General features: G+C 49.7%; 1 protein-coding gene across 3 annotated transcripts in view; it reads left to right on the top strand.

The window, feature by feature from the left end:
* Nucleotides 1-14,504, top strand: part of ADD2 (adducin 2) — an 83,148-nt gene that overhangs the window by 49,401 nt on the left and 19,243 nt on the right. For 2 of the 3 annotated variants that reach the window (XM_082230029.1, XM_082230030.1), the window contains exons 2-9: nucleotides 1,101-1,311; nucleotides 2,401-2,536; nucleotides 5,305-5,456; nucleotides 6,684-6,764; nucleotides 7,438-7,587; nucleotides 9,605-9,748; nucleotides 10,231-10,329; nucleotides 13,871-14,047. In XM_082230029.1, the coding sequence (XP_082086155.1) occupies nucleotides 1,129-1,311; nucleotides 2,401-2,536; nucleotides 5,305-5,456; nucleotides 6,684-6,764; nucleotides 7,438-7,587; nucleotides 9,605-9,748; nucleotides 10,231-10,329; nucleotides 13,871-14,047 (1,122 nt within the window). In that variant the 5' untranslated portion in view covers nucleotides 1,101-1,128. Of the gene's footprint in view, nucleotides 1-1,100; nucleotides 1,312-2,400; nucleotides 2,537-5,304; nucleotides 5,457-6,683; nucleotides 6,765-7,437; nucleotides 7,588-9,604; nucleotides 9,749-10,230; nucleotides 10,330-13,870; nucleotides 14,048-14,504 lie in introns of those variants that run through there. The other variant, XM_082230031.1, reaches the window with a different exon arrangement.

Below are 14,504 nucleotides of genomic sequence, written 5' to 3'. Positions count from 1 at the left end.
CTTCCTCCCTGATCACATATACTTTAAGTAAGTAATTTGTGGCTTTTTGTTAGGCTTGGTCCCCTGGAGAAGATTCTTCCTCACCACAGGCAACCAGATGAGTAACACTTTCAGGTCTCTCTAGGTTTGCTGCCTACTCTTCTTGCTGGAAGTAAGAGACTCACGTGCTTTTGCCTTCAAGCCACATGCCATCTGGGCTCCTTGGTTGTAATTAAACATTTTTAGCAATAATGAACAGAGAAGATTTGCTGCAATGTGTAATTTACACCGGGGCTTTCTGTCAGCCTGATATCCCGATAAAGCTGCAGTTGTTTGTGACTCAGCCTGCAGCTCCCCCCACACACACACCCTGCCCACTTCCGCCTGTGATCCTAGAAGTATATAAACCCCCTCAAGCATTGTCAAGAGGTGCGTTCTGACATTAAAGTGCTGGATTCTGGGAAAGGAGGCTTGGGCAATTTCTTAACATTGCTGTGTTGATATTAGAGCTGGAAGGTGTGCGGAGGAGGGAGACCAAGATGATGAAGGGTCTGGAAACAAAGCCTTGGGAGGGAGCTGGGCATGGTTAGCCTGGGCTCATCAATCAGGTTTCCTGTGGGTTGACTTCTGTTCTGATTCAGCGGTAAACAGTGGGTTTTCTCGGGGAAAGAGGCGGGACAAAGGGAAAACCTCTTGGACTTGTGCCTTGGAGTCACGGAGCAATGGAAGAAATTGTGGGACAAAGGGAAGTGTGGATGGCATAATAGCCACCTTCAAATATCTGAAGGGCTGTGCCACATGGTAGATAGAACAAGCCAGTTTTTTGCTGCTCCATAGGGTAGGATTCAAATGACACGGAAGGAGATTCCAACTAAACACAAGGAAGAACTTTCTGAGGGCAAGAGCTGTTTGGCAGTTGGAGGGTGATGGACGCTCCTTTGCTGGAGGTTTTTAAACAGAGGTTGGATGGCCATCTGTCAGGGATTGTTCAACTGTGATTCCTGCATTGCAGACATTTGGACTAGATGACCCTTGGGAGTCCCTTCCAGCTCTGCACTTCTATGGTTCTAGGATTCTAGAGAGAGAGGGTGCAAATGGCCTTTCCATCTTTGTTTGTGCAGGCCCCCAAAGTAGACTAGAACATCCAAAATGAGCAGCGAGACCATCCCCGAGGAGGTCTCCTCCCTCCCCACCCAAAGCCAGCATTACTTCGACCGGTTCGCAGAAGATGACCCTGAGTACCTGCGCATCAGGAACATGGCTGCCGACCTGCGCCAAGACTTCAACCTGATGGAGCAGAAGAAAAGGGTCACCATGATTCTGCAAAGCCCTGTGAGTATCACCCACCTCAATGGTGCAAGCCAGATTTGACAGGGTGGGGGGACATTGTGCAGCAAGGCAAGAGCCATTCCCCTCAGGAACAGCAGGGCTCAGCCTGAGCCAGTGAGCATGTCTGACCTTGAGGCAGGGCCACATGACCTGCTCTGGGCTACAGGCAGGGCCAGATTTAGGTTTGATGAGGCCCTAAGCTACTGAAGGTATTGGGGCCCTTTATATGTCCAACTGTCCTTGTCAACAACAAATTGTCACTATTTTTTGTGTTGAATATATGCTATATGGTAATTTATGGACCTAATAGGATCTAAAGCCATTTGCACATAACAAAATATGCATTTTATCAAAGTAATTCTTTTGTTCAAACTTTCCTCCTGTGCTTGATTCAGGACCTGTGCATATTTGGGTCTACTAGCTGATCTCCTGAGTGATTTGCAGTTGATCAATAAGGGTTTCTGACTCCTGGCAATAGGAAAGCCCCCCCACTTTACCACACACACGGCTATGGAAACCAATAAATGTTACAATTCCACTTCTCATTCCCCCAAATTATGTGGGTACCTTAAAGATTAACAATGATCCCAGCGCTGTGAAGTTAATTAACAGCTGCAGTGGGATAGAAAGCCATTACTGTGATTGAATCCAGAGTCCTTCAGTGGTTCAGGGATGATTCATCCCATTGCACCATTTGAGGTGAAACAGGAAATGCTACGCTGCCCTGCCGCCAAAGCATCCCTTACCTAGCTGAGCAGAGGTTGGTTCTGGCGAGATCTTGCGGGACGTGGGTGAGATCTCACAAGATCTTGCCCAAAAAACAGTGGCACCACTTCTCATGGATGGGTCTGCCCTGCAGTGGTTTTACAATGAAGTCTCCCTTTATTGTAAGGCAGACCACTCTCGGACCAGCCAGAGAGTCTTCCTGGGCAGATGAAAGGGTCTCTCTCTGGTTCCTGAATATCCAAATGAATAAAGTGGTCATTCTTGAGCAAACGAATGTCAGAGTTTGAAGGGTACAGAGGAGGAGGAGGACTCAGAGCTGCTGCAGCCTGGATCATTCAGGGTCTCTGTGGGTTTCCCCCACCCCAGTCTTTCAGGGAGGAGCTGGAGAGCCTCATCCAGGAGCAAATGAAGAAAGGAAACAACTCCAATATCTGGGCCCTCCGGCAGATTGCAGACTTCATGGCCAGCACTGCCCCTTCCGTCTTCCCACCTTCGCCCTTGAGTAAGTTGGCATCCCTTGTATGAATGGGTCTGGTGCCAAAGCGCCTTCTCCGTCTCCTGAGCCCCTTTCCTCCCCCCTCCCTCCTCTTGCCTACAAATCTGCCTGTGCCTCACATCAACACAAGCCTCCTGGCCACCACACAGGTGTCATTCACACCATTACATCTGAAGGAATGTCATACCACTTTTTAAACACGTACGGCTTCCCCCAAAGAATATATATGGGGCTGAGCGTTGTGAAGAGACCCCTATTCCCCTCCCAGAACTACAAGGCCTAGAGCAGTCTAATAATCAGCCCCTCTCCATGGAGAACGGTAGCTCTGGGAGGGGAATAGGGAAGGGGTCTCCTAACAATGCTCAGCACCCTTAACAAACTACAGCTCCCAGAAGGTTTTTGGGGGAAGCTGTGACTGTTTAAAGTGGTGTCACAGTGGTTTAAATGTATGGTGTGAATGCGGCCCCAGTGACTCCAGCAAGGCCTCACTGTGCTCAGCCTTTTGCCCCACACTGCACCCTGGCCTGGCCGCCTCGTGGGACGCCTTCCCCCCCCCCCCACTTTTCAACCTTGTTTTGAATTTGGCAGACCCGCGCATTGCTCTCAGCATTCACTTCTGCAGAACCCCCACCCACCTGACACATGAGCCGCCAGCCCCAAAAGGGATCCAGCTCTTCGTTCTGCAGCTACCCCCACCCCAGCCACAATTCCTGACCGCCTTCCTCTCTCTCCATCCTCTCCCTTGAGATACTTGACGGCCAGTGAGGGAGGGTCTTTCTCCTGAAATGGTAGGAGGAAGTGATGGTTTGACCTAGCCAAATGGTTGTAAGGTCAGCTGATGGGCCAGAAGGTCAGGATTAAATCCTGCATTGGCTGCCCATGTCTGTTTCCAGCCAGGAACAGGTGCCTGTAACCAAAGCAGCAGGATTTACAGGTGAAACTCGGAAAATTAGAATATCGTGGGAAAGTTCATTTATTTCAGTAATTCAACTTAAAAGGTGAAACTAATATACGAGATAGACTCATGACATGCAAAGCGAGATATGTCAAGCCTTTATTTGCTACAATTGTGATGATTATGGCGCACAGCTGATGAAAACCCCAAATTAACAATCTCACAAAATTAGAATATGAAATGAAATCAGCAAAACAAGTACTGCAAATAGAGCAATATTGGACCTCTGAGAAGTAGAAGCATGCATATGTACTCAGTACTTGGTTTGGGCCCCTTTTGCATCAATTACTGCCTCAATGCGGTGTGGCATGGATGCTATCAGCCTGTGGCACTGCTGAGGTGTTATGGAAGACCAGGAAGCTTCAATAGCAGCCTTCAGCTCTTCTGCATTGCTCGGTCTCATGTCTCTCATCTTGCACTTGGCAATGCCCCATAGATTCTCTATGGGGTTCAGATCAGGCGAGTTTGCTGGCCATTCAAGCACAGCAATCCCATGGGCATTGAACCAGGTTTTGGTACTTTGGGCAGTGTGGGCAGGTGCCAAGTCCTGCTGGAAAATGAAGTCAGCATCCCCATAAAGCTCATCTGCAGAAGGAAGCATGAAGTGCTCCAAAATCTCCTGGTATATGGCTGCGTTGACCCTGGACTTAATGAAGCACAGTGGACCAATACCAGCTGATGACATGGCTCCCCAAATCAACACAGACTGTGGAAACTTCACACTGGACTTCAAGCATCTAACATTGTGTGCCTCCCCATTCTTCCTCCAGACTCTGGGTCCTTGGTTTCCAAATGAGATGCAAAATCCATGCCACGCCGCACTGAGGCAGTAATTTTCTGAGATTGTTAATTTGGGGTTTTCATCAGCTGTACGCCATGATCATCACAATTATAACAAATAAAGGCTTGACATATCTCGCTTTGCATGTCATGTGTCTATCTCATATATTAGTTTCACCTTTTAAGTTGAATTACTGAAATAATGAACTTTTCCACGATATTCTAATTTTCCGAGTTTCACCTGTAACTCCCTGCCCACCAGCTGACCAGTGGGGTGGGGTTGAGCCCTGCTCAGTTTGACCAGATTCCATGCAAACGCTTTCCTGATTCAGAAAGTACTTGCATCAAGTCCACGGCTAAATTGAAGTCTTCCCCCTCCATTTTAGCAGGCCATCTGATGCCAGCCCCTTCAAGACAGATAAAGGAAAGTCCTCCTTCACACCGCACAGAGTTAAACTATGGAACTCACTCCCACAGGAGGCAGTGATGGCCACCTACTTGCATGGCTTTAAAAGACGCCAGGGCGAAGCCATATCGCTCTGAGCCACAATGGCTCTGCTCTGCTTTCATGGTCAGAGGCAGCAATGGGAGAACAGGATGCTGGACTAGATGGGTCATTGGCCTGACCCAGCAGGCTCTTCATATGTTCTTCTGGATTCATAATCGTTTGCTAAAGCCAGGAGGGGGTCTTCATTACAGCAGTACCTTACATGGTGCTTTGAAGTCCTGATTTCAGAACTTCAAGGCACCTTGAATCTGGCGTCATTGTGACATCAAGCAATTTCCCACCCACCTGTCAAATTTGGTCTGCCAGGCCTATCTGGATAAGAATGTGTCCTGTGGTGTCAAATAGGTTCCCCGCCTCTGTTTCAAATAGAAAATTAAATCATCCACAAGGAATGGAGGAAAGTGAGAGGCAATGTGCTTTTCCAGAGCCATGGGTGGAACATGGAAATGGACCGTCTCACCCAGCTCCAGCGATGCCTTGACTGTGTTTGTTTAACCAGCTGACCCCTCCTGTGCACTTTCTCTCCCACAGACCTCTCCACGGTGACCCCCATCAATGACCTCCAGGGCATTGACTCGACGTCCTTCGCCAAAGGGGAGAGGCTCATGCGCTGCAAAGTCAGCAGCGTCTACCGGCTGCTGGACCTCTATGGCTGGGCGCAGCTCAGCAGCACCTGCGTCACGGTGAGGGATCCCTTCCCTGCCACCCACCACCCACTTTGCTCAGGGCCAGGAAACAAGACGCCTTGAAATCTCCTTTTTCTTGGTCAATACCCACTTTATCCCCTTTGGCTCAAGGCAACGGTGCGCCAGTTTGTTTCCAGGCCCAAGAAGGTCCTTGCAATGATATTGTTGTGTGTTTGGTGGGGTCAGTTTGGATGATGCCCTGAGTCCCTTCTAATTCTTGGGCTCCTGTACCCAGCGAGGGTTAAAATCTAACAGGTGGTTGCTGAACTGGTCAGACAAGTTTCTTTTTAAGACAGTGACCTTAACTGTCCCAAAAGAAAGAGCTAGGGTGTAAAAGCTACAGCTAAGTGAGGTGACCCTCCAGGCTAAGCTGCCTCTTTCCTCCATGCCCCTCACCCAGCTTCTAGGTAAGAAAACAATAGCCAGAGTGTGTGTGAAAGGGCTGAGCTGGAAGCAGGCTGGAAGCTGGAGACACAGGGACCAGCTTGCTCTGTGCTGGATCCAAAGCCGTGACTAATAGAGAAGCAAGATCTGTTGGGGTGTAAGTGCTGTGAGCCCCTCCATCTTATGCTCAGGTTGTAGATGTTTGTAAATGAAATCATATATCCTAAAGACACCACAGTCTCTGCTGACCTTCCTTCCAAGGAACGTAAGCACCTGGAACCCCTGGAGTCAGTCTTTCAACACTCAGAGATTGTGGTGACGTGTAACAGTATTTAAAGCCCTGAGTGGCTTAGGCCCCAAATATCTGAAAGATGGTCCCCATCTCTGCTGACCCTCTTGGATGTTCCGCCCAGGAAATGGCAGCTCAGGAGAGGACTTCCTCTGCAGTAGCCACTAAACTGTGGACCTCCCTCCCCACAGAGATGTTCTACCATCTTCATGGTCTAGGTTTCACCAGATACTGACACCCTTTGCAGTTAGGGTGTGTTTTGCTTTGTTTTGTTTTTTGTTTTGTGGGACCCACCTCTTTGGCATAATTTACACTGTTCTGAGCTGACTGGAACAGTTTTACTTGTTTTTATACCTGCAATTGTTTTATCTGTTTTTATATTGTCATAAGCCATCCTGGGATCTTATAGTCAGAAATGGCAGAAATAAATGGTGTCTTAAAGGTGAATGGAAGAGCCTTCTGACCTTAATTTCCCTAGGGAAGAAGGAGGCCACAGGAGCCCAAGGAAATGAAGACGAGCTCACCATTCTCTTCTGGTCTTCCTTTCACAGCTGAGAGTCAGCAAAGAACAGGACCACTTCCTGATTTGCCCTGTGGGCCTTTCCTGTCCTGAAGTTACAGCTTCTAGCCTGGTGAGCACACAAGACCCCTCTTCCTCTCTCCATTGCCAAAAGTAGCTAACTTGAGGGTTTGAGCATCTTCACGCTTAAGGCATTATTAATAAATAAGCACAACATCTCCCTTGAGGGTCAGACAACACATCATGGGAGGCATGGGGCGGAGTCTTCGCCCCCAGTTCCCTTGGCATCATGGAGGGCAAATGACTTGGTCAGCTGATAGGAATTGGAGGAGGCAATGTAAGCCTTATAAACCCAAGGAATCACCAACTGCAGAGAGGCTTGGATGGGTGAGGTCTCTGTTTCATATTTTGCTGTCTGATGTGCAAAGGATTGCTGGGGCCGGGTGTGAATTGAGAAAGTGCAGAATTCTGATAAAGGGGCACACTCTGGGTCTGAATTAAAATGGGAAGTACCTGTCACTCTTGTGACTGAAAATATTTCTTCTTAGAATGGGTAAGGTTAAGAATTGTCTGTCCTTGGGGGAGGGTTAGGGTTTGAATATTGTCAAAAATGTATTTATCATGGCACATGTCAACCTAGCTTGCCACCTGGATTGGGAAAGACTGCGTCCCCTACCCCCTCTATCCCCAAAAGGAAGCTGCCATCCAGGCAGCACCTTTAGGGTACAATTCAGCACCCTAACGTCTCACCCATCTGTGCTTCCACCTTTCCTTTTGCACTGCAGGTTAAAGTGAACATCCTGGGAGAGGTGGTGGAGGCAGGCAGCACCAGCTTCCCAGTGGATACCCGTAGGTTCAGCCTGCACTCTGCCATCTATGCAGCCAGACCAGACGTGAGATGCATCATCCATCTGCACACGCCAGCCACTGCTGCAGTAAGGAACGCTGTCCATTCGTCTTGCTGACAGAGCAACGAGAAACAGCAGACAGAGCCTCCTGCCCAGACATTTGGGCTGGCTCCGAGGCTGATTTATAGAAGAGCATTAAGCTTGGAACAGCTTGGCCTCTCCATCCCTCCTTGTGCACTGCAGGGAGTCTGGCAGACTCTGAATGGGAGAAGGTCTTAGGGATAGTCAGGGGGACCCCAGTTTCACAGTATCCAGGATGTCCAACACGGAACCCAACAGTGCTGTCTGGAAGGCATTGTGTAAACCAGGGCATCTTTTGAGTTTATTCAAATAAGAACAGCAGAAGCGCCTGCTGGATCAGACCAAAGGCCCATCTAGGCCAGCATCTTGTCCTCGCAGGGGCAACCAGACACCACTGGGAAACCAGCAAGCAGGACTCAAACGCAAGAGCGCTCTCCCCTCCTGTCGTTTCCAGCGACTGCCTCCAACTGTGGAGGCAGAGCCCAGCCACCATGGCTCGTAGCCACCAATAGTCCTCCATGAACTTGCCCCATCCTCTTTTAAAGCCCTCCAAGTCATCACTGCCTCCTGTGGGAGGGAGTTCCATAGTTTAACTATGCACTGGCTCTGAGTTTTAGGGAGAATACTCGCCAGCAGTACAGAGGTGACAGGAGAAGAGAAATGAGATGTTTAGAGGAAACCACAAAGCAGCAAATGAGACAGGGAAGAGGAACAGAATCCCTGCACCTGGTTCTATGGCCAGGAATCAGGCAGGGTCCAGTCAAAGTCTAGGCTCAGTCAAGATCAGGGCCTTGGACAGCTTCTGAATCAGCTATGGGGGGCTGTAGTCTCTGCAAAGAGCTATAGCCAGCTGAAGAAGCCTTAAGTAGATTGGCTGGTAGATTCCACCTCCCTGAAGGAGCTGGATGGATATAGGACTCTTGCACTGTTTTGCAGTCATTGGGAAAACTGCAGGGGACTGTGTCCTCTGGCCAGGAGGTCCCCAAATAAAGCCCGAGTGTTTCTCCCTCTGAGAAAGTAGCCTGACTCCATTGCAAGATCCCCAGGTTGTGGCTCATAATGCCCAGAGGGGATGTTGGTGAAAGGCGTTGGAAGGTGTTAAGGCAGGCTTGCCCAAATTCGGCCTAATTCAAATCTGGGGCCTAATTCAGCCCACAGGTCAGTTTATTTCCTGGGGTAAAATCCCCCCCAAAAAAGCTCAACAGTTTTGGGGTAAAATCGTAAAAAAGCTAAACAACCTGGTCGGCCCTCATGCATGTTCACTTCATCAAATCTGGCCCTCTTTGAAAAAAGTTTGGGTACCCCTGTGTTAAGGGAAGGGACAGAAAATGGCTAGATTCCAGGCTTGTGGATGGGTGAGAGGAGAGCAGAAACTCGTGACTCCTATGCAACCACCAACAAGGCTCGCAACAACTTCCTAAGCATCTGGATGGGTTGTCTAAACAAAAAAATGTTTTAGCAGGCGCCCGAAAGAGTACAGTGAAGGCTGATGTCAATAGGGAGGGAGTTCCAAAGTGTTGGTGCTGCCACACTAAAAAATGGCGTCCTTAGAGATGTGGAAAGGGTATTATGTGGCCCCTGTAACAGTGCCAGTTCCATTCAAAGCAGTCGAGCGGGCACAGGCGGGGTAAGGCCATCTCACATAGAGTGCATTGCCCCACATAGAGTGCATTGCAGTAATCCAGCCTTGAAGTAACCAATGAACTACTGTGCCCAGGCTTTCCCAGTCCAGGAATGGCCACAGCTGTTGAAGCAACTGCAGTTGGTAAAAGGCCCTTCTTGCCACCGAGTGCTTTTGCCTGGCTGGAAGGTGCCCTTGTACTAGGATGCCTCTCGCTTCCCTGGAAGGGGGGATGGAGAAATCTCTGACTCTGGCATGCCTGGGATGTGACCTACGGTGCAAAGGTCAGGCCCACCTCTGTTGCCCATCCAAGGCACAGTGGAGATGTGTCGATGGAAAGACAAGGGATGGCTCTACCTGCTCATCTTTGCCTCTCTGTCTCTGCTCTCTCCTCCTTCCCAGGTGTCTGCCATGAAGCACGGACTCTTGCCCATTTCCCACGATGCACTGCTGGCAGGGAACATGGTGTACTTTGACTTCAACGGGGAGATGGAGGAAGAAGCGGACAGAATCGAGCTGCAGAAGTGTCTAGGACCCACCTGCAAGGTGAGGGTTGAGAGGTAGCATTCAGGCTTCAGCGTCCTCTGGCACCGTGGCGCGTCAAACAGCCCTTAGGGATTGTCCACACTGCTTGTTTTGTGCCCAGAAAGCCCAGGTGCAAGAGGGTTTCTGCTTGCCCCGTGCATTCCAGGCAGGGGTCCAAGTGGTTTTCTGTCTGTTTGCCTCACGACTTTCCCCAGGAAAACCTGCTCTCTAACACGGAACCAGAGGAAGCGTCAATTCACAGAAAACCTGACTGATGTTTGCTCTGATTCAATGGTAAAGTGCCAGTTTCCCTGGTGGGGGGACGGCGGGACATGTGGAACTGTGGAGGAGCTGGCATTTGGGATCTAGACCTCTGAAGTAGGGCTTAGCCAGACTTTTTGAAATCCTCGGGCAAGAGGCAGTGTGAAAAATTATACAGAATTGAGGAGCACCTATGGCTTTCCCCATTTTCACTGACCCTTTCTCCTTCCTTCTCTTGGCAGGTTCTAGTGTTGCGGAATCATGGTGTGGTGGCCTTGGGAGACACGGTGGAAGAAGCCTTCTACAAGATCTTCCATTTGCAGGCTGCCTGTGAAGTGCAGGTGAGCAGCAGAGCACACCCACCCACCCACCCACACCCTTCTTTTCGTCACCAGGCACGTTTTATCTAATCATATAATTATAGAGTTGGAAGGGACTCAAAGGGTCATCTACTCCAACTGCTTGGCAGCATAAAAGGTAAAGGTAAAGGGACCCCTGACAGAATTAGAGACACCATTCATATTTCAATTTGTGTGCCGTAGATTCTGACGTATTAGGCGACTGGGCGTATTAGACGACCCCCCCAAATTGGCAGCTTCAATTTGGGGGTTCGTCTTATAAGCCCAGTCGCCTAATACACTGGGCAGCTCCGCACCAGGAAAAAGCCACACGGAGCAGAGCTTGCCACCCCTGCTGCTGCTTCCGAAGCAGCAGTGGGCAGGCTCCGCTCTGCGCCGCCCATACCCGGCGTATAAGACGACTTTTTAACCTCTTTTCCGGGGTTAAGAAGTTGTCTTATACGCCGGAATCTACGGTATGTCCTTTCCCCATGTAAGCATGTCCAAAGCAGCCACAGTAACAACACAGGAGCAAAAATGCACATCAGGGCATCCTCACTCTAGTCAGTCTAATGCCAGTTCATTTAAGTTCACAAGGAGGCAACCAATCCAGATAATTCATTCCGAGAATACTCATGTGACAGTATTTTAAAACCATTCTAAAGTAAGCAATATCCATTGATATTGATAGTTTGTATCAGTTACTATTGATAGTGTATATGTTAACGCATGTTGGTTGACTCCCACCTGTCTTGGAAACAATGGAAGAGGACGCCTTGGGGGGTGAGGTCCAACTGTTGGAAGGTTGCAGCACCTGCTCTGACTCGAGAGACTGTTATGGGAAATACCTGTTTTGCTGCAGTTGGAGCAGATGAAGGCATCTGGTTGTGCCTTCACACACGTCACACATATGACACACACACACGCATACCCCTGTTAAATTAGCAATGGTTTATTTCCAATGTTAGCCACATTCCAAGTAGACCCCATGGAATTAGTGGACATAACTGATGTAGTTTCCTTCATTCCTGTGCACCTACTCTGAGTAGTTCTTAGTTGGCTCCAACCAAGTAGCATCTTAGTAGCTTCAGCTGCAATAATTAAATTTTTAGGCACAGGGAAATGATGTTTTTCTCCTACAGAAGTTGTGCTATGGAAGGAACATTGTGTTCCTCCTAACATGCTGCAGAGTGAAATTTGGCAGAGTATGGTGGCTCCTGGCAGCTGTGAAGTCCCCAGTGAAAATCATGCTTCTGTTCTGAACTCTCTGGGACACTTTAGGAAAGCCTGCTTTTCTCAAGCTCAGCTTCGCATTTGCAGCTTGGGGATGGTAAGAGCCTTTGAAGAGGGAAAGTGCTGGTTGAACGTTGTCCTTCCCCAGCCTGGGGCCCTCCAGGCATTTTGGACTACAAATCCCACCAGCCCCAACATTACAGGGCCCTGTCACCTAAGCTGCCTCATAGGGTTGTTGCGATGATAAAATGAGGAGGGGGGGAACTATGTATGCCGCTCTGAGCTCCTTCAGGGAAAGGTGGGGTATAAATGTAACAAATAAATAAATTAGCAATTAAGCCAAGAGGGGCACTATTTCCGCTGCAGGGAATGGGGTGAAGTTTAACCCTCCATGTTCCAGTCATGATCCTAAAGAAAATCCCTACCCCGCTCTATGCTGATGAATCTCAGAAGAAAGGGGAAACTCCCCCTCCCTTCCTCCAAGGGGGTTCCTGCTAAGATCTGCAAAAAATTTAAAAAGTTGCACCCATTTTCTTGCTTTGCATAATTTAATAATAATAATAAAATTTTATTTATATCCCGCCCTACCCAGCCGAAGCCGGGCTCAGAGCAGTAAAATAATACAGCATTCTAAAATCAATTCATTATAAAATCAGTTCAAATCAAATTGATGGCAACCATTGGGCTAGAGTTCTGTGAAGAATTACCAAAGGAGGGGGTCAGGCTATGCCTTGGCCAAAGGCCTTGTGGAACAGCTCTGTCTTGCAGGCCTGCGGAAAGATGTCAAGTCCCGCAGGGCTCTAGTCTCTTGTGACAGAGCGTTCCACCAGATCGGGGCCACAGCCGAAAAAGCCCTGGCTCTGGTTGAGGCCAGCCTAACCTCTCTGTGGCCCGGGACCTCCAGGGTGTTTTTGTTTGAAGACCGTAAGGTCCTCTGTGGGACATACCAGGATAGGCGGTCCCATAGGTACGAGGGTCCTAGGCCGTATAGGGCTTTAAAGGTTAAAACCAGCACCTTAAACCTCACCCTGTACTCCACCGGGAGCCAGTGCAGCTGGTAAAGCACTGGATGAATGTGATCCCGCAGCGAAGACCCCATAAGGAGTCTCGCCACGGCATTCTGCACCCACTGGAGTTTCTGGGTCAGTCTCAAGGGCAGCCCCATGTACAGCGAGTTACAATAATCCAGTCTGGAGGTGACCGTCGTGTGGATCACAGTGGCTGGGTCAGGGTGAGAGAGATAAGGGGCCAACTGCTTAGCTTGGCGGAGATGAAAAAATGCCGCCTTTGTTATAGCTGCAATCTGCGCCTCCATGGAAAGGGTGGTGTCAAAGATTACACCCAAACTCTTAATGGAAGGCAATGGCACTAATTGCGCCCCCGCAAGAGATGGGAGTTGCACCCCCAATCCCATATCGTCCCTTCACAGCCAAAGGACCTCTGTCTTTGAAGGATTTAACTTCAACCGGCTCCCATGAAACCATCCAGCCACAGCTTCCAAACATCTGATCAGTGTGTCTGGGGCCGTGTCAGGAAGGCGGTCCATCAACAGATAGAGTTGGGTGTCATCAGCATACTGATGGCAGCCCAGCCCAAAACTCCAGACAAGCTGGGCGAGGGGGCGCATAAAGATGTTGAAAAGCATCAGGGAGAGTATCGCACCTGATTTATTTGGTAATGTTTACTTTTTTGCATAGGCAGAAAGTTAAAGAATAGAACGTCAAGCTTCATAATCCATAAATGAATCAATTGTATTATTATTTACACAGGTGGGCTTCATCAGCTGTTTCCTCTTCTGGGGCTTTAAAAATGTTATCCCCAAAAGGCAACAGTCTTCCCCGGCCCCCTTCTCTGTCTTTCTGGCTCTGCCCAGCCTTGTCAGGAACTAATAAGCTCCGCAACCCCCGGCAGGGTGGGGGTGGGGGGAGGCAGGTTGGACTTCCTGCAATTCCTGCCTTAGATGCTCAGTGCCATTGTCTGCCCCTCTGAGCATCAGCCTACTTCTTCAGCTGGAAAAAACTAGGTCAGCCATGTGCCAAGGCCCAGCGCATGAGCGCCATCTGCAGGTGGAAGGGTGGCAATGCATGGGCTCCTTCCACACTTCCTTGATGACCAAAGGATGCTACTGTCTTGCCCCCCTCCCCGCACCCTCGGGCTCCTGCTGGGGCTGCAACAAATTGGCTCCCAACTGGTTCTCCCTGGCACTTTATGATCTCTGAATTATTCTCCAGATATTCTCTTGGCGCTCAGCTATTTTGCCTGGACACCACATGTGGATAAATGGCCTCTCTTGTGGTTTGCATCTTTCCAGGTCTCAGCCTTGTCCAGTGCCGGCGGAGCAGAGAATCTGATACTCCTGGAGCGAGAGAAGCACCGGCCCCATGACGTTGGCTCTGTCCGATGGGCTGGCAGCACCTTTGGACCCATGCAGAAGAGCCGGCTGGGAGAGCACGAGTTTGAGGCTCTGATGAGGATGCTCGACAACCTGGTGCGTTTGCAAGCGCAGATGCCACAGCGCCCATTTTCCTGGACATGTGTCCCATCCTCACTTTCTCTGTCTAGTGCAGGGGAGCCTCTTCCCACCTGAGGGATGCGTTTCCTTCTGGGGAACCCTCTGGGACCCACATGCCAGCGGTGGGTGGGGCCAGAGGCAAAAATGGGCGGAGCAATTGATGCAGATGTTACCTTGGAACAGTCTTCTTCTTTGGCGATCACTCGGAGCCGAGTAAGATGGTCTTCCATAAACACGGTTTTAGCAATGAGTCCGTAAGCAGGCTGGCTTTGACACCCCCACACTCCAGGGCAAAAGCACTCCAGGAAAGGGCAAAGCAAGGAAGGCGCAGCAGGGGGTGTGGTGGGGAGAAACCCAAGGGCCACATAGAGTGACTTGAGGGCCACTGAGGTTCCCCACCCTGGCTTTAGCAAAGCTTTCCCCAACTTAATTC

Source organism: Podarcis vaucheri, assembly GCF_965113315.1.
Source record: "Podarcis vaucheri genome assembly, chromosome: 7".
In the NCBI taxonomy this organism is placed as follows: domain Eukaryota; kingdom Metazoa; phylum Chordata; class Lepidosauria; order Squamata; family Lacertidae; genus Podarcis; species Podarcis vaucheri.
The sequence above is the reverse complement of the archived record's forward strand: the minus strand, read 5'-3'. Positions and strand labels throughout refer to the sequence as shown.